This window comes from Lepidochelys kempii, chromosome 1, assembly GCF_965140285.1.
Source record: "Lepidochelys kempii isolate rLepKem1 chromosome 1, rLepKem1.hap1, whole genome shotgun sequence".
NCBI classification, from domain to species: domain Eukaryota; kingdom Metazoa; phylum Chordata; order Testudines; family Cheloniidae; genus Lepidochelys; species Lepidochelys kempii.
Window position 1 is genome coordinate 64343797 of NC_136380.1, and position 26645 is coordinate 64370441.

Here is a 26645-nt window from a genome sequence, read left to right on the forward strand (position 1 = left end):
AGTACTCCTTTTCTTTTTGCGAATACAGACTAACACGGCTGTTCCTCTGAAACCTATTTTTTTTTTATTATTTTTGATTTTTTTTTTTTTCAGCAACACATTTCACTGTGGGCTACTCACTGGGTTCTATTGTTAGAGGGATTTACAGAAACTGTCATGTTAAATTTTTGTATTTGGATTTGCAGAAGCTGACAGTGGCCTTGGAACAGAAGCCAGATGATGCAGAGTATTACTGTCAAAGAGCTTATGCTCATATTCTTCTACAGAACTACTGGGGTAACATCTCTTAAACTATACTGTGTATCCCTTTAAGACCACATTATGACATTCCTTACAGAAAGATGTCTTAAATCAAGCAAAGGATAATGATAGTTTTAGAAATTTGTCATTTTTAAGCAAAGCAACCCACATTTGACACTAATATAGCTCTTCCGGTATCTGATTACTTCTGGTCTCTCATGGAAGCTTTCCAGTTCTAACTTTCCATTTAGTGTGTTGAGTACACTAATGAAAGAATAACCCATTCTTTCAATTTATTGTTTAGTTACTTTAGTTACTATATTTAGATTTCAGATAGGCCTTAAACCCTCTCCTTATTTTATTAAAAGTGACGTAACACTTCAAATATGTTCTGTTTTGAGAAAAGTTTCACTTTCTAAATGGTTCCTTGTGTCTGATCCAGTTCTTAAAAAAATAAAAATAAACCTTAAATTTTGAATAGAATTGGCCTTGGAACAAACAGCTTAAGCCCAAACTGACTGACTGACTGAAGGTCACAGTCCATTGCACTTAGGGGGCAGAGCTGCAGAATGAAGGATAGACTAGCTGTATGCTTCTGCAGAATTCTGCGTCAAAAAATTAAAAATTCTGAGCAAAAAAATTAAAATTCTGCACACATTTTAAAATTCTGCAAAATTTATTTGTCAAGATAGCACTCTATATTCACACCAGTTTCAATTATTTTGGTAATTTATTTCAGGGTACCTGTCAGCAAGTATGTCTGTAACAATACAGACACACACACAAAATTTCCCCCAGGAGTAGAAAGTTTAAAGAAACTCTTGTGACAACCCAGTTCCTGCTTCTCTGCCCCTCTCCCCTCCCAGCCCAGACACTCACACCCCTTTCCCCTCCCGCCCCTCAGAGCCCAGCCATGGGCCCCCTCCCCGACCCAGACACTCTCACCGCCCCCCAAGAGGCCAGCTGCGCCCCCTCCCCTCCCCACCCCTCCGGTCCGGACATTCACAGACCCTACGCCCCCCAGATCTTCGGGATCCAGAGGGAGAAACAGCCAGTGCCACCGCTTCCTTCCTTCAGGTCATGCTGGGAACTGCAGCTGCTAGGAACCCTCCTTTCCTTCCCCCTGGCCTTATCTTCTATTTGTGAACTGGGATCTGCTGGTTCCTGTGGCCCCTAGTGGCGGCCAACATCTCTGCAGCCCATTTCTGTAGGGCAGTGTTTCCCAAAGTGTGGTATGCGTCCCCTGGTGGTACGTGAAAGGGTTTCAAGGGGTACACGGCAGAATTTTTTATTTTACTTTATCATAGGTTTTTTTTAGCAGCAGAAAACAGTTCACTAAAATTTAATATATAAGAATGGTATATATTTGTACAGTAGAAATGCACACCGGTTTACATTGTAATTATTATGATAACACGTTCAGTAACATCTAATAGCACAGCAGAGCCGACGCAAACCACGTGTGCACATTACCACGGCTCGGGCAATACACTTGCATTTGTGGCATGCGCAGAAGTCATACTGACGGATAAAAGCGAATAACTACTCGTAGTAATCTAAAGATCGTAGCAAGTACATACTTGGTGTGTATTAATATACAAAATTTCTGTTTTTGTTAAACCCATTTACAATGGATAGCTGGCTAAAAATGGGAAGTTTGAAGCGTACAAAAGAAAATTATGAAGGAAATACGAATGTTAGTGATAATTATACTGGAAAATGCAGTGATAATGCTACATCAGACAATTGTGACAACAAAATTTGTGAACCGTCTGTAAGTTTATTGAACGTATCAGCTGTAAATAAAATGAAAAAAGCCTGCAAATATGTTGAAGAATATCTTAAACTGGGATTTTCGTGGACTGGTGATGAGGTAGAGCCTGTTCCACTATGTGTGATTTGTTACTAGACTCTCGCAAATGAAAGTATGAAACCATTCAATTTAAAACGCCATTTTGATAGCAAACAAAGAATACGAGGGAAAACCTGTAGAATTCTTCGAAAATAGGCGCAAAGATCTCCAAAAGTCCCAGCAAACAATTTGTAATGTGATGGGAGGTGAAAATATGAAAGCTTTGGCAGCTTTATATCGTGTGGCATACTTAATTGCAAAGTCCGGAGCTGCTGAAGTGATTGGCGAGACATTAGTAAAACCTGCAGCCAAATTAATGGTGCAAGTGATGATTGGAGACAAGGCTAGCAAAGCTATAGGTTGTGTCCCCCTCTCAAGTAACCCTGTTCATCCTAGAATCACAGATATGGTCGAAAACATAAATTATTGTCAAAAGTACAAAAGAGTCGCTACTATGCACTGCAAGTGGATGAATCCACTGATATTGTGAATTTAGCTAATCTGTTGTTGTTGTTTGTCGGATACGAACTGAATAATGAAGTCCATGATGTTTTGTGCTGCCAACCTATGCCAACACATATAACTGGAGAAGCTATTTTTAAAGTTATTGATGACTTTATCAAAAACAATGACTTGAATTGGAGTCGTTGTGTTGGAATAAGCACGGATGGCACCAGAGCCATGATTGGTTCGAAAAAAGGAGCTGTTGCACGTGTTCGAGGTGTTGCGTCAGAAGCAAAATCGACTCATTACATTCACAGGGAAGCACTCGCCACCCAGAACATGCAGGCAGATCTAAAGCAAGTACTGGATGAAGCTGTGAAAATAATCAATTTTGTGAAAGTCTGCCCTCTGAACACCTGGCTGTTTTCTCAGCTTTTTGATGAGATGGGCAGTGATTACACACAACTCCTATTTCACACTGAAGTGCACTGGCTTTCGTGTGGAAAAGTTCTGAATCGCCTGCTTGAGCTGCGAGAAGAACTGCAAGTTTTTTAGATGAAACGTTTAACCTGCGAAACCGTATACCCGACTGGAAATGGCTATGCAAACTAGCATATATTGCAGATATCTTTGCTCATTTAAACAACCTCAATCTATCTTTGCAAGGGAAACTCATGTCCATATTCCATGTTCAAGACAAAGTGAATGCCATGGTCACAAAATTGAAATTGTGGCATAAACGTCTTAGTCGTCATGAACTGGATTCCTTTCCATCTCTTCATGATTTAGTAATAAACTCGACTAACGAACTTGATAACGATGTGTTGCAAATCATGAAGCAGCATTTGGAAAGCTTGTGGACAGATCTTTGTAAGTATTTCCTTGAACAGGATGGCATCTTTGAATGGATAAGGAACCCTTTTATCATCAATGTTCAAACATTGCCAAATAACCTCTCTGCTTCAGAAGAACAGCTCTTGGAGCTGGCTTCAGATAGCTTCCTGAAAACAAAATTTGAGCAAGATACACTGACGTCATTTTGGTTGGGGGTTAGCTCTGAATATCCAGCTCTATCGGACAAAGCTGTCAAGTATCTTCTGCCTTTTCCGACCTCGTATTTGTGCGAGATTGGATTCTGTGCGCTGGTGGGCATCAAAACAAAAAAAACAAAATTGTCTTTATTGACATGGAGCCCCATCTTTGTCTTAAGATCACAAACATCGACCCAGATATCGCTGCAATAGTGTCTGGTCAAAAGCAGTTCCATCCCTCACACTGAATAGTTTGGTTTGTACTGAAAATTTTTCAATACTTAAAGAGTAACTATTAAAACTAGTGCTTTCTTGACTAACCTAACCAAACCAACGTATTTTAATTTCAGAATGACACACATTCACTTTTTTATATACACACACACACACACACACACACACACACACACACACACTGTTCTGCCAGACTGTTGATTTGCTTCTATTATTTTAATTATTTATAGTACTTTCTATATGTAATTATTATTTCTATTAAAATCTTTTGTTTCAACTGCATGTAATATAATTTTGTATTTATTTCTAATATTCATTTAATCCAGAATGAAACGAATTAGGGGTGTGTTATAAAAATGTGGCTACCAAACCCCTCACCCCAATTATCTTCACCGGAGAAGGCGTATGCCAGTAAGACAAGTGTCTCAAAAGGGGTACACAGCTGCTGTAAATTTAGGAAACACTGCTTAGGGAAAAAGGGAAATTCTGTGTGCCCAACATTAATTTCTCAAAATTTTGCATTGCACAGTAGTGCAGAATTCCCCCGTCAGTAGCTGTAGCAGATTTGAGTGGTGAAAATATTGTAAGATAATTTCTGTACTTCAATAGCATGACTTTCTGCATAAACTGAGAAAACTAATACTAAACACTCTTCATTTAAGATGTGAAAACGGAGCTCAGGAATCTAACTGTAGCATTAAGCCCAAGCTACTTGTTCACTTAGGCAATGCCTTTAGTGTTTCTAGAATAGAGTAATGTACTTTACATTAAAAAAACATGACTGCTTATTTGTAGGATCTCTGCCATACTTTTGAAGGTGTGAGATTATGGCTAAATGTTTAGCTGGGACTGAATTGTCACTTTGCCTTTTAGATCTTTAGTTTAAGATACGTAACTGGAATAATGCAATTCTTAAGAGACTAACATGCAAAATTGACTTCCTACAGATGCTGTTGCAGATGCAAAGAAGTCCCTAGAACTCAATCCCAATAATGCCAGAGCTTTTCTCAGGAAAGGGTATGTAACCATTTAAGAAGCCACAGGCAGAAAGTTTCCATTTTCCATTTTTGAAAAATATTGTACTCATTCTAGCACTACTACAGTTTGCATCAGATTGCGGTCTCAATTGCCCTTTTATAGAAGGCAGACTAAATAAATTAATGTGGTGAGGGTCAGTCTCGAGGAGTGGGTGGGGGGAGCATTCATAGCTTTAATCATTTGGATCTTTATAAGAGGGCTGTTGGACAATGGCATTTTAAACAGTTTTAATCGAAGATTCTGGTGATTCACTGTGAAGTATCTGTAATAGAGCTCTTGTATTATTAGACAATGTGCCAAATTCCCCCACATTTCTACCTTTACAATGTTATTCTGTTCTTAGCATCCCAGTTAATTGTAACTTATAAATTACAGTTGTAGCAAATTTGTAGCTTTTGTTTATTAACAGCGAATTTAATAAGTCATGTACTACTTTTCCATCCAGATACAGTGTAAAGTAAAATATACTGTGCTTAGCGGAAGTGTGAATTCGATTGGAAACATAACTACTGTGCCCTTGTTTTTCCTGTGTGCATGTCAGGATAAGTGAATACCATAGCAAAAACTATGCTTCTGCTCTAGAGTCTTTCAAAGAAGGACAGAAATTGGACAGTAAGTATTGAAACTACACTTCTTTTTGCACACTAATCAGTAAATATTTAAAAGGTTTTATATGAGGCTCAGGTTAAATTGAAGAACAAGATTTTCAGAAGTGACTTAGGTGCTGCAACTTTTGTATACCCAGCTAGACTCGTATGAAACAGGCGTAACTTTTGGGAAGCACAGAGCACCCCCTCACTTAAAAATCAAGCCCTTTTAAATCATCTAGAATTGGCCACAAAATATCAGTAGTCACTTCTAAAAATGTAAGCCCATGTGTTTCAGTTCCCTATGGGTTAAATGAGGATATTTCCCTGCTTCAGACATACGTTGCGGATAAATTCAGGTGTTTGAGGTGATCTGGTATTATGGTGATGAGCATCATGGAAAAGCCTACAAATAGACTGAATTCCTCTTATACAAGGTGAAGTTGTAAACTAAGTAAAACACAACTTTGTCTGCACAGTTTCTTGGAATTTACACAACTCCAGATATATGTCTGAGCTCATAAACTATGTTTGTGACTCTCTTACCTTAGATTATACTGAAAACTACAGAAGAGTGTTTAATATCTCCTGTTTTTTTTCATCTCTTAACTTACTTTTTGGTTGGGCTAAGAGCCTAGTTTTCTGTCATATGGAGTTACTAATACATTAATCTCTGGATTCCTGAACTCTTAAATCGGTGAAGTATGGAGCTTTTGAAAAACTGGCCTTTTCTTCAACTTTTTTTTTTTTTTTTTTTTTTTTTTTTTTTGCATCTTGCTAAATTTTCAGCCTCCAGTGACTTTCTGTGGCAAGGAATTCCATAATCTAATTATGCACTGGGAGAAAAAATGTTTTCTTTGTCAGTTTTGACTTTTCTACCTTTCAGTTTCATTCAGTGTTTCCTTGTTTTATGAGATAGGGAGAACAGAAATTCCCAATCTACTTTCTGTATGCCATTCATTATTTTTATAGACTTTCATTGTGTCCCCTCTTATTTATCTTCTCTGTACAGTAACCCATTCCAATCTTTGCAATCTCTCTTCTTATGAGAGTTTTTCCATGTCCTTGATTTTTCCTGTTGCCCTTCTCTGAACTCCTTCTACTTAATTGTGCAATATTCTTTTTGAGATGGGTGATCATTACTGTGCACAGCCTTCCCGATAGCATTGCAGCATATAAAGGTATTATATTCTCCATTCCATTCTTATGAATTCAAACTTTTTGACTGCAGTGGCATATTGAGCAGGGGTCTTCATTGATCTGGTCACAATAATGCCCAGGTCCCTTTCCTGATCAGATTGTTAATTTAGAACCCCCTAAGGTGTATGAGTAGTTTAAATTTTTTTCTCCGGCATGCGTTACTTTGAATTTACAGATATTTAATTTAATTTGCCATCATGTTGCCTAGCTTCACCTGGCTTGTTTAGGTGTCTCTGAAGTTCCCTCACAGTCTTCTCTGATCCTTGCTAATCTAAATAGCAAAATTTGCAGATGTCAGAGTTATCTCACTAGTCCCCTCCTTTCCCCCCCCCTTCTCTCACCCTGTAACGGCTTAACTTTTTTTTTAGTTTATTCATGTGAGACTAGGGACCTTGTCAAAGGCCTTTTGGAAACCAGTCTAAAATAAACTGTAAACCTGTTCTCCTTTACTCTCTACTTTATTGACTAGTGAGATGCTATTTTCTGTTGCAGAAATTATGCTGGTTAGGTCTTGTCTCATATAACACCTTCCAGGTATGTTGTATTTTGGATAATAGTTTTAACCAGTTTGCCTGGTACAGATGTAAGGCTTACTGGTCTGTAATTCTCCAGTTTACCCCTTAAGACTTTTTTAAAATAGAGGTACAGCATTTATATCACTCTTGTTCCAGAGGGCTGGTTTATAGTTAAATTTCATACTTTTGTTAGCACAGCTCTTTCAGAACTTTAATGTGTATAGCATCTGGGTGTAGTGACTTATTTCTCTCTTAAATTATCAGTTTCTTCTAGCATCTCTTTTTAATCTTTGATAATACCTCATTTATTTCAAGAGAAGAGCAGGGCCAAGATTGGAATCTCCCCAACACCCTTTGAAGTGAAGACTGATGCAAAACAGTCATTTAGCTTCTCAGCAATGACCTTATCTTCCTTAATTGCTTCCTTTAATCCTCTGTAATATAGCAGATCCTCCAGTTCTTTCACAGGCTTCCTGCTCATGATGTACTTACTGATATACTTACAGAATCTCTTTATTCCTTACACCTTTTGCAAATATGATTTACTTTGTAAGCATATGTATTATTCAAACACAAAATGTGCACACTGTCCTAAAAGAATACACTTGAGTCCCTGGCTTACTAGGTAGGTCTGCCAGTCTTTTGGATTTTCCCTTAAATGATGATTTTCTTTTCATTCTCTATAGAGTTTCTTCAAAACCAATCAGGTTATGCTAAGATCACACTTGATATTAATCTGACTGGAAGTGAGTGCAAGTCCCTTTTAAAATTGATGAGATTTTGAATTTAGCTGTCTTGGCTTCTGTGATTTTTGTATTTGCACCATTTTCGACCTTTTTCATGCAGCTAACTGATACAACCTCCTTTGCAAACAGACTTGTTTTAGAAATCTGGATCTTCAATTTTAAATGTGAGAAAAGAAGGAAGAAACTCAGTATTATGGTCCATCCACTTCTGAGCTGAATGATGTTTCAAAATGAAAGATTATAATCATGAAGCTCAATGGCTCAACCTGCAGGCGTTACTGTACGTTTCAGTGGTGTCATGAAAATGTCTTGCTTGTAGGCTCCACATTATGTTGTTTCATCTCAACAGACAAAGTTTTGTTTAACGGTGGACTTGATTTTCAATTAATTGGGTTTTTTCAGCCTTTGGTGAGATGATCATAAATTCTGTTTTGTTGTCGCTATCAACTCTTGACAGTATTTGTTTTACTTAATTATGATCTTTATTCTATTGAGTTACTTATATTCCAACCACTTCAACTCTAGGCAAGTGGTCTTACAGTAGTAATATAAATTAATCACCTATTTGCAAATTTCACCTTTACTAAAATCATAAAGACTAATCATGTAGTATATTCAACCATGTAAAGACAGAAAAATATTAGTCAGCTTTATATAGAATTGTGTCATAGGATGCCCTGCCACCTTCAAGATGTTGCTAGATTCTAGCAAACAAAGCCCCATTAAGATCTTGAATATGCTAGAAAGGGTTTGCCAGTGTAGCTATGCTGGCAAACACTCCGAGAAGAGACACATCTTATACCAGCAAAACCCAGTTTCCTGAATAAGATAAGCTATGTCTATGCTAGGGCTTTTGCTGGTATAACTATGTCAATTACGGTTGTGATTTTGTTTTTTTACGCTCCTAAGTGACCTAGCTATGCTGGCAAAACTGTTAAGTGAAGACCAGGCCTAGTAATCCACAGCTGCACCCCAGTCCCTACTTGCTAATCACCAGTGACTTCATCCAGTAATTTGGGGCTTCTAGCAAATTCTCTCCCTATCTTATTGTTGCTTAATAGAGAGCTAGAATCTTGATTTCTCTTCCCTCTTAACTTTCTAATACAACTAGAAACCCCTAGAAAAACACATTAAATTGTGGGTCATCTGTAAACTTTTCTTCACAATTTTGGAGTACCCTCAAATAGAGTGGCTTTTCTGTACTTGTTCAAGTGGAATGCATGTGGATGAGTATTTGAGGAGATCATTCTAAGAACAGAGGAGAGATGTTTACCATCTTTGGGAACAGTTAAATGGAAGTGGTGAAGAAGCCTGAGAGCTGAATACTAGATTTGGGTCAGTTCAAACTTAATTTAACTTGCTAACTGAACTACTAGTTAGTTCTAAGTGTATTAACATCCAGCCCAACAAAGCTGGGGAGTTAGTTATGTAATTAAACACTAATATCAAACATAGTATAATTGGTTTGAAGGAGTCCTGACACTTAATATCTAGCCTTCTATATTTAAGAATCAAAACAAAACAGTTCCATTGTTGCAAGTCTGCCCTTTATGCATCCTCATGACAAGTAATAGTACCCATTTTTAGAGTAGTAGATTTGAGATAGTGAAATGTTGTATATTCAATCTCTTCTAGATGTGGATACTTCTTTTACTATTTGGATTAAAAGATGCGAAGAAACACTAAACAGTAAGAGTGGCTTCATTTATTTTGTACTTGTTTTGATATTTGCCATGCTTTTAAACATTTTTTTTCAAAATCTGAAATCTTTATAGCACTTGTCTTTGTTTACAATAAACTACTAGGTGCTCCAATTGTTTCTGTGAGGACTTTTTTTGCTTAACTTTTATAAATGTTTCTTTAGATTTTTGAAGGAAAAAATCCATGTGAGAATTAGTCATGCAGATGGGAAAAGTACCTATTTCAAGTTCAGACTTCAAGAACAAAAATCCAGATATTTCAGAAACTTTCATAGTTTTAATACAAATCCTGTGTTGGTAAATCTGCCAATGAACATAATCTTAAATAAATCCAATTTATATTAGGAGCCACACAGTTTTGACTCCTGTTGCCCTTGTGTAGAAGTACATGGAGACGAACTTAATGTAAGAGCTCTGTAGTGATGTTGGAGCATGTCTTGCGCTCTGTACCCCAAAATAGAAGCTTGCAAGATTGATAAGTGCGGCACTGGAAAAAAACAATGGAGAGTTAGAGATTTGGGCCTCCAGTTCTCTGAAGGCTGTTTCCTTCATCAAAAGAACCATTCTCATCCATCTAGCTGTGACACCATGATAAAGTAGCAATAGCCATGCTCCTACTAGTTGCTGGGACCAGCTTTGATCTGGAGTAGTAATGTAGTGTTCAGTGTGAGAGCACTGTCTGAAGCAGTGGTCAACTTTTTACTAATTCTTTGTGTGGGTTGACCAGTCTAACAGAGCATGCAACTTAGTGCAGCTTTTCCCGCACTTTGGCACAGCTTACTTTTCCTAAGTTGCCCAGGGGCTTCATATATGTGTTGCCTGTGGATATGAAGGAGTAGCTCATAAGTCTACTTTCTCCTCCACTGTGACTTTATCTGCAGACTTACTCCCTTCATGGTGTGCACTGGGAAAGAAAGATCAGTGGGGGCAGTATAAGTTGATATTAATTTAACAACAAACAGCAGAGGAACATAACTCTTTTTGTCGGTCTGGTACTTATCCTTTATAGGGCCCTACCAAATTCACGGTCCATTTTGGTCATTTTCCTGGTCATAGGATTTTAAAAATCGTAAATTTTATGATTTCAGCTATTTAAATCTGAAATTTCACTGTGTTGTAATTCTAGCGGTCCTGACCCAAAAAGGAGTTGTGGGGTGGCCACAAGGTAGGTGAGATTGCGGTACTGCTACTCTTACTTCTGCACTGTTGCTGGTGGTGGTGCTGTCTTCAGAGCTGGGCAGCTGCAGAGTGGCAGCTGCTGGCTGGGAACCTAGCTCTGAAGGCAGAGCCACCGCCAGCAGCAACGCAGAAGTAAGGATGGCATGCTATGGTATTGCCACCCTTACTTCTGCACTTCTGCTGACAGGTGCTGCCTTCTGAGCTGGGCGCCTGGCCAATAGCTGCTGCTCTCCAGCCGCCCAGCTTTGAAGTCAGCGCAGAAATAAGGGTGGCAATACGGCAACTTCCCTAAAATAATTCTGTGGACACCCCCCAACCCCCCGCAACTCCCTTTTGGGTCAGGACCCCCAATTTGAGAAATGCTGGTCTCCTCCTTGAAATCTGTATAGTATAGGTAAAAGCTCACACAAAAGACCAGATTTCATGGAGGGGAGACCACCTTTAACGGTTCATGATGCGTTTTTCATAGGCATGAATTTGGTAGGGCCCTATTTATATCATATAAAGATGGCCTCAAGATTTTTCAGTGGTTTCTTTCTTTTGCTGAAGAAATAACAAGAATATCAAGTCTTGGCTGTCTTGATTTTGCTGGAGGAACACTTTGGACTGTGGTTGGAGTTTTTTTCCATTCTCGAAGGGGAGAGGATGTCATGTCATATACCACACCAAGCTTTTCTTCCAAGTATTGAGCTTGTTCTTGTCCCTGTTTTACTCAATCTGCTTAAACACCTTTCTCCCCTCTCAGCTGTTCATGTTATAGTCATCTTGTGATGTCATTTTACCGATTCTCCAGAGGATTTTCTAGCAAAATTAGAATTCAAAACATGGTATTTTTAATGTTAGTAAAGCAGAGTTCTTTAAAACAATCTTTGAGGCACCCTCGTGCATTATAAAGAAGCAAAAAGCAGTGATTTTTTTGCTTTGCTATTCACTTCTTGAAAGAGGGACTAACCTTAAATATCTCTAAATTAGAATTTCTGGCAAAAAAAAATTTGTAAGGTTTGTATGGAAAAAATTCTCATAGTATGGTATTGCACAGTTAAGGTTGCCCAAATAATTTTAACTCTTCGTTGGTTAAACGTCATCACTCTCTTCTGTGAAACTAGAGTCCTTATCAGAATTATCTTACAAACTTGAGCATGAATGTCTAGGGTATGGATAACAAGGTACCAACTATTGTAAAAGATCTTAAACCAAAGCTTTATGTGCTGATTTGCCAAAGCCATCATGTCATAACAGAAGTTTGTTACATCTTCACTTGTTAGGAACTACTGATCAGAAGATGCAATCATTCTGTTAATCAGAACATACTTTTTGTTGCAGTTGTCCTTTCGCATGACTTTTGAAATTGAACACTTGAAATTAAATCCGTAGATACAAATAGTGTTATGATACAAATACAGAATCTTTCTGAATAATTGAAGAAAGTTGAAAGAAGCAAATCTACCTTGTAAATTAAACATGTTGCTCTTTTCTGAAAAATGCAACTTGTTTTTGTCCCTACAGAAGGATCACAGACTGAAATGGTAAGGCTTTTTCTTAACATACTTGCGGCTTACTCTTAATTGTGGCACTAAACAAGAGCATGTTTTGAGACTTTTCTTAGTTGCTTCATATTAACAGGCTCTAAAACTAACTAACTTAAGCCTTCCTACTGTATAGCATTTTTTGTGGGGGGGGGTTAACTTTAGCCTAAAGTCCTGCTCTTTGTTGATGTCAGGCTTATGGAGGCTCTTACAAAGGATTAAACGAGCACACAGTTCTAGCAGTTATATCAATGTGCATACGTTTTATAATAAAGCAAGTCTAATTTTTTCCTTTGGACAATGGATGATTAATCTTGCAAGTTTAATCAATTCCACTTAAGCATTCTAATTGCTTTTAATTGTAATTTATTAAGTGCCTTAAAAGTGCATGAACTGTTACTTAAGCAGATTTTTATTCTGCTGATGCTCTAGTTCATTTTTCAGTTGCCTCTTCCTACTGTGCACCATGGTAAAACCTTTGAACTTGTGTCTCTAGAAACAGTATCAATAGTATCTGGCATTGGAAACTTATGTTGGTCCTTGAGACTGTTGCTCTCAAACTAGTCCCAACTTATGCATATTGAAAACAGGTACTATGTGGAAAGTCTGACAAGAGTAGTGTTATACACAAGGACGGTGGCCTTGTGGTTAAAAGGAAAAGATTGGAAGTAAAGAACTCTGGGTTACATTCCCAGCTCTACTGTAGATTTCCTTTGTGATTTTAGGTTACCCATTTAACCATTGTCTCTTTCGTTAGCTGCAAAATGGATGTAATACTTACTGCCTGAGAAGATGGCTGAACTGAGAAGTTGAATTACTATTTATAAAGCACTTTGACTTCAGCACATTCCAGTTGTTTGTTTTCTGCTGGTTCCTACATAAATGGTTATGGGACTAATCAGGAGATTTGTTTTCAAAATGTTTGTTTAACTTAGTTAATCCACTGTGCATCAAGAGGAGAAAAAGGCAATTTAGTTGTTAATGTACAATGTGTGTATATAATGTTATGAATGTTTCTTTGAAAAGTACATCATGATACAGTGACTATACTAATTTAACTTTTTAATGTCTTTCAAATGTCATATGCCACAATCAGACTACACAACAGCAAACTCAGCCATCAAAAATCAAGTAAGTCTTTTTTAGCTTTATTACACTTTACATAATTTAACAATCATTTTATATAACATATGTATTTGTATTAAGCCGTTATTCCAAATTGTAAATTTAGTCTGTTCTGTAATGCACGTGTTAAAACTAAATTCTGTACACTGGATCAGATATGTTTGCTGATTGTGTTTATGGTTTGGATATGGGTAAATACCAAATCTTCTCTGAAGCGGTAAGGAGTCCTAATGTATCATAAACTTCAAACTGTTTAACCTGGTATTATTACATTATTAATGTATTAATATATTAATTTATTTAGCTATGCTTAGTGTGCCTGTCCTCCGAGTATAAGCTTCAGAATCTTCGGAAGCAATGACTTTATTTAGCATGTCAACACTAAACTCCCCAACCCGTCCTCTCAGAAAATGTATTGGTAGATCAGCTTTTCAGTATGTCCTAAAAAGTCCATGTACACAGGCTGTTGTCAAGCCAAGAACTCTCCACTGAAGATGATCAGCTCACAGAACATATCTAGGGATTTGGGATTAGGTATCCCAACTGATGTTCAACTGGGGCAAAACATAGTGCCTCTCAGTTGTACCTACCTTAGGTATTGCTTAGGCATCAGAACAGAGAGATTCTCATATATGCTTCATACAATATAAATTGATGAAAAAGTGAACTTTGTAGTAATAGTTGACAGATACTTGTTCCCTGATATTAAGTATAGGGTGAAACTAGTACCACTGTGGTAATTGATGACTGACTGCTATATGTTGCTTGTAATAAAATGGTTTTGGGTCATTCTCTTTGCATTTTAAGGTTTAAGCCAGACCACATGTTATGGGTGTTATAGGCTGGGGGAGGCTGTGCCTCCCCAAACAGCTTGGCGTGGCCCTGGCCCCAGGCTGCCTCCTGCAGTTTCCAGAACTCTCCCATGGCCCAGGCTGGCTCTGTCTGGGGCTGAGGAGAGCCGGTCTGTTGCCAACTCGGGGCAGCACCACCCGGGACTGGGGGTGCTGGGACCACGCTGCCTGGCACTCGGGCTAGGGGCTGCAGTGAGGGTGCTCTGGGCTCCTGCAGGGGATGGGGGCTCTTTCTCCCCCCCCACCCACTCCCACCAATGGCTAGTTCACTAGCTGCCCATGTTCATGACTTATTGTCTCAAAAGTGACTTCAGTTCTGAAGAGGCTAAATAGGAAGTCTAATGGTGAAAGAACACAGAGCACTAGAAGTCTAAGAACTGCAATTTTAAAGGGATGCTGTCCATTTGTCTAAGCCCCCAAATTTTACCTTAATTTGCCCTCCTCTGGAGTTAGTTCTCTGCAGACAGTTGCAGTCAGTCCTCTGTCCCTTTTGTTTTACGTTCCACCATCAAGCCACCCAGCCTGCTCTCTTGCTGCATAAGACTTCTTCCTCTAAATAAATCGATTTTTTTGAAGACTTAAGTGTCTAATTTGTTGTTTAGATTTTTGCTTCTTGGTAGAGCAGTTGTACATTTTTTCTGTTCCACCAGCAGTTCTTGTTTGCTCAAGTGCATTGAACTAACTATTGGGGAAGAAGGGAAAATCTACTCATAACTTCATTCTGCTTGCTAAACCTCAGACTTTTGTGCTGTGTAAATTCAAAACAATTAACACAAAACCCTGTAATGTTACTGTGATCTACAGTACTTGTATTTTCTTGCACCATGAGAATTTTTCACTTACATGTTTTTGAACCACGTGCAAGAAAACTTAGTTTTGATGTCCTTCTCTTTTTAAAGGTATGACTGGTACCAAACAGAATCTCAAATAATTGTAACTCTCATGATCAAGAACGCACAGAAGGATGACATCAGTGTACAATTTTCTGAGAGAGAGGTGATTACATTATGAGTTCACTGAAAAATAACTTCTTAGTTGATATGCATCTCTATCTTTCAGGACATCTATTTGCTGATACAGACATTCTGTATCGCATCATTCAGTCCATTCAATTGCCATGAAAAAGGCAGAATAAAGTGTTAACGTTCTTGTAGGAAGTTGTAGAGAACATGGTGTAAAGTGCATATTGGTGTTTTACTTCCCATGCTTTTGGTATCCTCAGATCTATTCTGACAATCATGACATGAGGTAACCAGTTTAAATGAAGCATTGCAATCTAGCATCAGTATATTTGTGTTCAGTATATTACTGGCACCATATTAATCTAGGTTTCTCTTATTCTGACACCAGACATGGGTTTGTGTTGCTTAACTGTTAATTCTTGGTGAACAAAACCATACATGTTCAGGTAGTATCTACTTTAATGACAGGTTTCAGAGTAGCAGCCATGTTAGTCTGTATTCACAAAAAGAAAAGGAGGACTTGTGGCATTTTAGAGACCAATTTATTTGAGCATAAGCTTTCATGAGCTACAGCTCACTTCAGTCCAGATTACATGCACACATCTCACTTCATAAGTAAATGTTTGAAGTATGTGGGAAGAGGGAAGTTGCATAATGTTTGTGTTCCTTTGTTAATGTTTTGCTATCTTCTTATTGTCATGCAACACTTTCCTAAAGAATGCAGATCAAACTGATGAGATAACAGCCTTTTTGAGTAGCTAGTTGGAGGCTAGGAACAACAATCTCCTATTTATTTTCTAGTACACTTTGAAATCATTGTTGAATAATGCAGTAAGAAATAGTGCAGTTTGAAATTCCTGTCTTGTGCCTGACATTTCATTAAAACATTCCAAGTGAAGAGTCATTTATTTAATCGCTGAAAGTTGTCAGTGGAGGATTAAAATTAATGCTAAGATCGAAAATTGCAGCTAGTGTACTCTGTGGTCATCACAAAGAGATGTTTATCTGTTAACAGCTAAATGCATTGGTGAGACTTCCATCCGGAGAAGACTACAACTTGAAGCTTGTTCTTCTGCATTCCATAGTACCAGAGCAAAGTACATTTAAAGTGCTTTCAACAAAGGTAAGCTTTTAAAGTGTAAATTATTTCTTTGAATATTTCTGGTGTTGAAAACATTTCTGCTCTTTTGTCTTGTGTTCCTACTGACAGTCATAATGATTAGTTTTTTTCATACAGAATTGTTTTTTTTCAAGGTGCCCTTCAGCCAACAGAAGACTTTCTAAACAGACATGTAAATATCAGAAGCTAACAAAATCTAAGATAGCTTTTACTTAAGTGCAAATGACTTCATTTATAAAGTGTGGATGTTTTTACCTACCACTAGCACTGTGGTGCTCATCTCTTTATACGTTTATAAACTTCTTACAAAACCTTTCCTAAACTTTTAGGAGTTAAAGGTTGCTTGTCATTCGAGGCAACTTTATGTAGATACAGGAAACAAGACTTGACTTAAAACCTAAGTGTTGCAGTAATTTAGGCATTCTTAATGTAGGCTTTCTTCAGATGACTGCTTGCAAAAAATTGCCATGTAGTTAACTCTTGAATGCTTTTCATGAATCCATGCTATACTTGAAACAGTGTTTAAGCACTTGAAGGCAGCATGATTTCAGCATCTTTGATAAATCTCAGTATAAGAGACAAGGAGGTAGTCTATGCAGTAGCATAGTTTGTGTATAACTGAGGCTCTTCATTTCCTGGGAATTTATCAGTGTTTATCAATTTTTGTAATACACTCATAAATTCCCAGGAAATGAAGGGCCTTCTCAGCTCCGTAGACAAGCTAGAGTTGGAGGGGTGGCTCTGTCTGGCAGGGAGAGCGGATGGGTGTCCCTGACTCCAGCACTCTGGATGGGATGGAAGAAGGTGCCCGGTACTCATGGTGCGGAGAGGGGGGGAAGAGGAGGTACTGTGGATGGGAGGAGGAGGAAGGTGTGTCCAGTATTCTCAATGGACAGAAGACATGGGGTACCTAGTACTCTTGGGGGAGGCAGCGGAGGAGGTGCCTGACACTTGTGGCAGACGGGAAAGCAAACGGGGCTCTGTTCCCTTGGGCCATGCTGAAGGGCAGGGGAAGCAATTGGGGGGCCAGTACTCACTGGGTGCAGCCTTGTGCTCTGCTCCCTGCAGTCCTGTTGCTATCAGGACCAGGTTCCCTACCTGTCTTGCTTCCCCAACTGGCCAGCAGCAACAGCCACCGGTCAGCAGTTCCCCTCTTTGTTCCCTCTCTGTACAGGTACACTGAACCATCCGGCAGAGACTCTTGAGAGTGGGGGGGGGGGGGGGGGGGCAAGTCTGTGGAGATCCAGGACATGAAAAATTGGGGTTTAAATAGATAAAAACCCAAATACTTGCTTTTGAAAAATGTTTTCAGGAATTTTTTGAAGGTTTTCAGTGATCAGTATAGGTCGTCAGTATGACTGTTAGTATCTTAGCCCCTTTTCATTAATACAAGCAGAGTTTTACTCATAGGGCTAAGCCTGAACCTTTACCTTAATACACGCAGAGATTTATCTATGGATGTGTCTATGCTGCAGTTGGACGCCTGTACCAGCTGGCTCGGGCTAAGGGGCTGTTTAATTGTGGTGTAACTGTTCAGGCTCAGGTTGGAGTCCAGGCTCTTGGACCCTTCCACCTCACAGGATCCCGAACGCAGGCTGCAGCCTGTGCTTCAGTGTCTACTCTGTAATTAAACAGCCCGAGCCCGGCCAGCCAGGGGTTTTTAATTGCCACGTAGACATGCCCTGTAGGTCTAAAGCCTGAAGGGCCTTATGTAGGAAAGAGGGGTGTGTTGGCCTTTTACTTCTACTTACACTGGTTCCACAGTGTTCGGAGCAATTCTGTGGGTGGCCAAGCTGTTGTGAAAGGGTGCATGGAGGAACTAAGCAGTACTCTGCATTAGAGCTGTTTTGGCATGGGAGATGAGAGACGGGGAACACCAGGATAAACTTGCAGCTCTAGAGCTGTCATAACACCTGTGTCAAGGGGGGGGAGCAGGTAGGCCCAAGGAGAGGAGTGAGAGGGAGACCCCCTTGTCCTTTCTGACCTTACTGTTAGTATTATACTCATTGTATCATGTCTGAAGTTATATGGTAAGCTCTTTGAGGCAGGAACTGTGTCACTGTATCTGTTCTGCAAAGCACCTCACATGCTCTTGAGCACTATAAAAATAACAGTAACTTTTTAAAAGATAAAGTGGGCATCTACAGCCCCATGTGGAGGCATTTCATCTGAGTTGGCTGGTTTGGAGTTGAGCAATCCATAATCTCTTTGGTTGACTTTAAAGCCATTCTAGGTTTTGGTTTAGGTATCTTGCAATTCCTTTTCTTCTCCACTTGAGTACGCTGAGACTGTACAACCTTGATTCTTATCCGCATTATGGCAGAAATTCTTATTCTGCTCAGCTATATTCTGGTAGTTAGTTGCTCGAATCTTTCATTGTGGAGATAATAGTTGAAGTGTGCCCTCTTGAAGTGTGACGAAACTCTAAGTTAAGTTGAAGTTTGTGATAACTGAAATCAGTGCTATAAGTTTTGACCAGCTGGTGGAGCCTAACTGGAATGAATTGAGCGGTCTTAAACACAGTAAGGTAGCTTAGTCTCAAATGTAGTTGCTTTAATTAAAAAAAAAAAAACCCTCTTACAAAATCTTTCAAAAACTAAGGCAGAGTATTTTATTTTGTCTCCTAAAATATTAGATGTTTTTAGGAAGACGGGTGTGTTTTGAGTTTTTTGTTGAAACACCTGAAACTCGGATGTCTCAGTTAACGTTTCAGCACTGCTTTAACACTGACTCCTGCTGATAACCACTCACACTAACTATATGAAGCACAAACTGCTGCTCCCACTGTTATTTTACATGCTGACTCAGCAAGTCAACCACCACTTAGACTGAAGTGTTCATACTTGCTACAGACCACAGCCTACAACATCTTGCATCTTACCCTTCTGGTGATGTCCAGAAATCACAACCACCTCCAGTATGGGCTGGAGAGCCCAATTTACCTTATCCCATCCTTTATGGGCTGAGAGCATCAATTTCCCTGATTAGATATGTAAAAGCGGCAAAGAGTCCTGTGGCACCTTATAGACTAACAGACATATTGGAGCATAAGCTTTCATGGGTGAATACCCACTTCGTCAACATGTACTCAATGGCAAGCTTGAATTTTGTAGTTTTTGTAGTGCTCTTTGCAGCAAACTGGAGATTCTGTGGCAATTTCATATATGCTAAGAAATGAGGCTTTGTATTCATTCTCATTTAATTCAATAAATCATTGTAGCATATTCTGTTAAAATGAATATAATATGAAATGTTTCTATGCCCCTAAATTTTTAACTTTGAGGCTGATTCAGAATCTTCTAGGAATATGCATAACTCTGTCAAAAGTTATACAGGGGGATGAATGGAGAAGCTAGAGGTTCTGGCAGTTAAAGGAGATTTGGGGCATTTTGAGATTAGGGATGGTGTCAGGTGAGAGTCTGAAATTTTGGGATAAGTAAATAAACTGGATGTCAATATGATCAACAGTGAAATAGTCAGCATTGGTATTGTTAGAATTCATATATTTAAGAGGGCAGAATTAATTTTTGTTTGTCACTGGTGAAGGTTTTCAGATAATCCGTGGGTATAGGTGCAGAGTGAAGACTGTTTCTGAAACTACATTGAATTTTTCTGAGTTGGTACCACTGAATTTTAAAAGGTAATGCATTCTTAGTCTTAAATGGTTCTGTCATTAGATTTTTTTTTAATGTTGACTATTAGAGCAACCTTTCAAAAACATTGGCCTGATATAACCTGAATATTTTTAAATTCCATTAAAAAAATGTAATCGGAAGTTTTCTTCCCTGCTTTATTTTTTAAAATCTTACAGCAGTCCTAAGAACATACCCAGTACTACCACCTCTCTCACCACTTTTGTTTATATTTTTACTTGCTGCCATTTAAGTTTTTCAGCTCAGCTATAGCTGTTTACTGATAAACAATGTTTTGGAAGGCCTAAAGTATGTGCACCATGAATAAAACTAATTGTACACAAAATGCTGACATTGCAAAGTAAACAAACTTACTGAAATTTTTACTAATCTGATAGCTATTCTAAGTGTTACTTGAAACAATGGCAGATACAAAATTTTAGATGGAATTGTGAACTCCTTTCAAGTTGGTAGGCTCTTTTTAACTCCATCTAAATAAAGCTTTTTTCAGTCTTGGAATTACATCTCTCACAGTTCAAAATGTATTCATGCTTATCCTCAAATTGGAAAGACTAAGAGAACTTTACATTTAATTATAAAACCTCTGTTTGTGAGTTACAAGCTATGCAGCTTGAATTGAGAACTGATTCTCAGGATGGAGTTAAGAAAGATGGGGAGAGGTGCATGTTGCAAGCTTGCATTATGAACAAAACCAAGTTCGTGATTTCAGTGAAAGTTATAAGCTTTGATAGCACAATATATGGAATTTACAATGGTTGTGAGGCACACATTTCGGGCCTTATTAAAGTGAAGCTGTACTCAGATAACACTTGAAGTTTACAGTGATTGCAAGTTCCACTTTCATGGTTCTCTGGTTTTAGCTTGTTAGTCAAGTTTAAAACCACCCCCAAAACTTAAATCCTATAGAGCTAAAGAAAATCTGAGGCTAAGATTTTGTAATATACTGATTAATGCTTGATAGCTTACTCCTGGCTTTTCCTAGTTTTTTCTAAAATGATGTCTTGCCTCCCAGTGGATTTTATTTTTAGCTAGAAATGCACTTTTTGTTTTTTAATTCTTTTAATAACCATATTCAAGACCTTTCCTAGATGGATTTCCTGATTTAGGTGAGTTTGTTTGAAGGTAGTGTTTTAACCATTGTGGGCAATTAAGAAACATCAGGTTGGGTTTTTTAATATTCAAAACCAGAGCCGACTTCTTCCAATAGGGTGATATTGTACACTTAGCGTAAGTGTTAGACGCACACTAATATAAATATTTGATTTTGTGGAAAGGTCAGAATGTGGTTTGGATGACGCTACCTTCTTGTGTGGTGCCAACATCTGACTGGCACTTACAATTGTTTTAATATTGCATGATAAGAGAGGAAATACAACTTCTGTAATTTATTTTTGCTGTTTTAAAAAGGTGAAAACAAATGTAGTCTATGTATCTCATGACAACTGTGTAGAACGTGGGTCACATGCTAACTATGCAGGTACCACTGCAGCAAGTAAAACATGAGCTGTGTAAATTTCTTCAGTAGTAGTTAAATTACTGATCTTAGTGTCTGAGAGTCTAGAACACCTTTGTCTTTTATCCAAGATGTTCATATTTGTAATGCTCTATCTTGAGAAACTTCCTAATTCATGCTGCTTGAGAACTGTCTTAAAAGAACAAAGCAGAGCTATCTTACGTAGATTTAACTTTTAACACCCTAAAGCTGGGATTTCTGGTATGTGTCCTTTTGGTAATGGAGCCGACAGTATAATATGTCTAATTTATACAAATATCTCGGACATTGTGCAAGAATAGAGAACATGTACTGGGAGTGTATTACTTGTATATAGCTCATTTTTGAGTAGGGAAAAAAAATCTTGAAGTTTGGTATGAAGTTTTTTTAGTTCTGTGAATATTGTCTAGACGCAACAAAAGTGTGATGAAAACATAAAAAAATCTCTTAAACAGTTTCAACACTAATATGGGTCCCAACCGATCGCCTTTGGGCAGGCTTCAAAGTACATATCTGATAACAACTCTGAATATAGGAATACTTTTTCCAGCTACCATTTTCCTTGATGGCTACAGCAGTTCAGACTCTTTAACCTCAGTCAGACTCTCCCACAATTTATGTCCTGCAGAAAATCCAGGCCACCAAAATTTGGGAGACTAAGTCCCAGATTTAATAAAACAGCAGCACACTCACAATTGGAGCAAAACTCTGGCTGGGTGCCACGCATTTCTGAAAACTCCCACTGTTCTCATAATCTGGCTATAAGTAGTTACGGCATTTTCTCAACCAAATAATAACTTCAAGTCATTGCCAGTACTGCTTCCTTATTAGTGAGCTATAGGTTTTTCTGAAGGTAGCAATGCTGACCTTCTGTCCTTTCCACATCTCTGAGGAAAGAAAACTCATCTATATCCTACTGTCCTTTACTAATCTAATTTTCTGGCCGTTTGACATTCTGTCTTGGTGTGGAGCTGACCTCTTGGAAGGTTGGGTAACCATATACAAATAGTTTTCAGGGTATGTAACACTTGTGCCCACAGTGTTTGGAACCCATCTCTTCTTGTGGCATCTACCTCCTAGAACTTAAACTGTTACCTACTTCTTACTCCTCCAAGGTCAGAATTTCTCTCCTGTTGTCCTTCAAACTATCCTAATATTTCTGACTTGATCCAGGTTGTTTTAAAATATTACTTGTAACTTTATAGCAATACAGGAAAACCTAAATCTCTAGGTGACTATTAGAGAGAGCTGTGTTTGGTATTAAATTTGTTTCAGACATATTTATCTGTCTTACATGAAAGAAAATTCTCTACACCATTTGCTGCAAAATTGTCTTCTCTTAAACAGCTTCCTTGTCCCATGTGTGCTTGTAACCAGAATTCTTGTCTTATGTAGCCTGATCTGGCTTGGGCAAGTGTACTCAGTCTGCTAGATCTGCAAAGGGTACCTGGGATCTGAAAGTGAAACTATCTTCTGGCTTGTTCACAGCCAGCAATAAAGGTTCTGCAATCAAAATTAAACAATTTTGGTACTGGATTCAGAAAAGAATATAGTTTTTTTTTCTAGAATTGTGTTGGCTCTGCTGTGATAATGATGAAATATCAAAACAATTTTTTGGAAGAACTCGTCTGACTGAATATACACAGAACAGATCTGCTGAGGAAGGTACCATTTCTGCATAATCATTCTTGGGAGCAGAACCACAATTTGGTCTCTAGCTTTTGCCATTACAATATCCTCCAATACCTGTATATCAATAGGTTTTCCTTTTGCAAAGAGCATTTGTGTAAACTATGTAATCTGAAGCTATCCACTTGCCTCCTCCTCCATTTAGCATACCTGTAATGAGAAACTATTGTTTCCGTAATAGCCCTCAGCTTGTTTATTTGAACACGTTATTGTGGGCCACCATACAGATACAGTAGAACCTTAGAGTTACAAACACCTTAGGAATTGGGGTTGTTCATAACTCTGAACAAAACATTATGGTTGTTCTTTCAAAAGTTTACAACTGAACATTGACTTATACAGCTTTGAAACTTTACTGTGCGGAAGAAAAATGCTGCTTTCCCTTTATTTTTTAGTAGTTTGTTTAACACAGTACTGTACTGCTTGCTGTTTTTATTTTTGTCTCTGCTGCTGCCTGATTGTGTGCTTCTGGTTCCAAACGAGGTGAGTGATTAACTGGTCAGTTCGTTGCTCTGGGGTCCATAACTCTGAGGTTCTACTGTGTGTGTATATATACTTAATGGCATCAGTACATAGACATCAGACCAGCTCATATTTCTAATACAAAATTTTTGAATCAGGTATCTGAGAAATGCATAGGTAGGTGCTGTGTATGTTACAGATTACCACTTTAACTGTTAATTGTAGTAACGTAGGTCATGCATCTTTGGTGGCTAAAGCCACAAACTTAGTTACTCACTCCTTACTTTTGTGGGAGAATTGTGAAGGAGAGTTAACTGCATTAATAGCATCAGTTGTTTTAAAGACTTATTTCCAGCAGGGGGAGCCAAAATGCAGTGCTTATGTCTAGATCACTTGTATTACTTGGACAGTTCCACTTTATATGGTTCTCTCAAATTTCATGGGCAAAAAGTAATCTTATTCACCATTCTTTCTCCAGGAAAGAGTAAAGAAATACTTAATATTCTTTGTGCTGAGTATATTAATTGGATGTTAGTCAAGATTCTTGATTCTTCTTTGTCAAACAAATGTGGTGGGAAGAGACTAAGAATTTACCAACTTGCATATAAGAAACTGTTAAAAGAAATTTTATTTAAATTATGGAATGCATGAAAGGAAAAAGGTTAAAAAAAATTCTGTTTTTGTGCAATTGTCATCAGGCCCCATCCTGCCTGCATCATTATCAGGGCTTGCATCCTGAATTTTCTGCCACCTGAGCTATAGAAATAACTATATTAGCTGGTGGCAGGAGAAGGTTTTAATCTGAGTTGTATAAAAATCAAATGAAAAAAAAGGGATTTTTGATTTAAAATTAGATTTTTTTATTTGAAATATAATTTCTGTTAATGTTTTATATTTTGATTTAATTTTAATATGCTTAGACTTAAACTTATCTCTTAAAACATTTAAGTAAAAAATAAATACTGTTTTGTCTGTTTAATTAAATTCCAGTTACCTTTCAAATGCAGTATGACACAAAACCATGGACAAAAAGTTAATTATCTAGTAAAAAAAAAAGAATGTATCATTCACCATTTTCTAACATACTAAAAACGTACAATTAATAGGAATTTGAAAATATTAAGTTGTATCATTGCTTAAATAAATGTATATAGTTATAACGTATCCTCCTAGGTAGCAAAAATACGTACCAAATCTAGGGTAACGACTCTATTTAGTTGTAAATCAACATGTTTTAATGGTTGTCTCAACCAATGACTGTACCTTTCTTTAGAAAATAACTGATGCACAAATGGAAAAGTTGTTTAAAATCAGTGAATTAAATTGAGGCTTTCCACTTGATGATTTAAATTGTTGATTTAAATTCCCTTGATTGAGGTGGATCAACCCGCCCTGCTGAATCCTCCTTGAACCAGCCACTGGAGGATTATATACAATGCACTGAAACAGTGGATTACCTATGCATGACTATCCCAGTTTTACACATACAATAGAAAAGGACAAGGACACCGAGGCAGTGTGGCTAAGTGTATGGGATTTGGGTATGCCAAATCAGAGCTAGATTGTATTCGGAACTTCTGTGTGATATAAGGCATTTCTTAATAGCTGTGAAGGGTAGAGAATGAATGAGTCAGCAGAAGTGATTTTAGAATTCATTTTTCTCCTGGTTCTTACTACTTCCATTTTCAGGGATTCTCTTCTGCCTCCAGAAGAGGGGTGCTCTTGCCCCAGGTGGTGCTCACTGATGGGGAGGATGGGTCACTGAGGCCATGTGCTGCAGGTCCCCACATTTTGGACAGGGGTCCAGCTTAATGCATGCTTTCTTCCTTCCATCCTGCTGTTATGTCGGTTTTGGCAGCAGCCAGGCTGAGTTTATTCTCCTGGTGGTTCTCAGTGCAGTGTATACTGCAGCTGGTAGGCCCTAGCCTTAGAACATTAGGGAGTTTTGGAATGCTGTCAAAATCAATGAGCAATTGATTCAAACTGTAGCGTAAACTGATGAAAGTCATCAGTTCTCTAACTCTAACAAATCTGAATGGAATTCCATGGCACCAGCAAAAGGCACTTGGTTGATGACAGGGCCTTTCCCTAGCCAAAAATCAAAGCCATGCTTGCAAACAGTTGATACTTACTGTATAAATAGAATACACTGATGTGGAATATTTTAATTTAGGTTATTACGTTATTTGTTTAACAGACACCTTATCTGGGTGACTTACAGTATGTACAAAGTATTACAGTTAAGTGCAAGTACAAAAAATGTTTACAAGTGAGATCAGGAGGTTGTGTTTGTGGTCATGGTTGAGGTTTTATTGTTCTTAAAACATAAAAATAAAACTCAATATTTTTATATCATTAAATCAGTTAATACCGCTGTTTTGATACAATATGGTGGTAGGCTACAAATGCCTAACAGAGCACGTGTTTAAAATGTACAGTATGTATACTAATATATTACTATAGGAATAATAAACATACATGGTATTGTTACAACTATAGATTGTTAGCATGTACTGTAGCTGTTTTACTGATCAGAAAAAGCAGGCTGCCTTTGGTCAGATGACTATCCCCGTAACAGCAACAGCCACTCAGACACAACATAGCAAAACGGCACCTGTCATAAATATAAAGGGAAGTGTAAACATCTTTAAAATCCCTCCTGGCCAGAGGAAAAACCCTTTCATCTGTAAAGGTTTAAGAAGCTAGGATAACCTCGCTGGCACCTGACCAAAATGACCAATAAGGAGACAAGATACTTTCAAAAGCTGTGGGGAGGGAGAAACAAAGCCTCTCTCTCTCTCTCTGTGTGATGGTTTTGCCAGGAACAGAACAGGAATGGAGTCTTAGAAATTAGTAAGTAATCTAGCTAGATATGCATTAGATTCTGTTTTCTTTAAATGGCTGAGAAAATAAGCTGTGCAGAATGGAATGTAGATACCTGTTTTTGTGTCTTTTTGTAACTTAAGATTTTGCTTAGAGGGATTCTCTGTTTTGAAACG

General features: G+C 38.1%; 1 protein-coding gene across 1 annotated transcript in view; it reads left to right on the forward strand.

The window, feature by feature from the left end:
* Positions 1–26645, forward strand: part of SUGT1 (SGT1 assembly cochaperone of MIS12 kinetochore complex) — a 53049-nt gene that overhangs the window by 9720 nt on the left and 16684 nt on the right. The window contains exons 3-10 of the mRNA XM_073346032.2: positions 186–276; positions 4749–4818; positions 5381–5451; positions 9523–9576; positions 12273–12292; positions 13389–13423; positions 15168–15264; positions 16246–16353. Of these exons, the coding sequence (XP_073202133.1) occupies positions 186–276; positions 4749–4818; positions 5381–5451; positions 9523–9576; positions 12273–12292; positions 13389–13423; positions 15168–15264; positions 16246–16353 (546 nt within the window). The remainder of the gene's footprint in view (positions 1–185; positions 277–4748; positions 4819–5380; positions 5452–9522; positions 9577–12272; positions 12293–13388; positions 13424–15167; positions 15265–16245; positions 16354–26645) is intronic.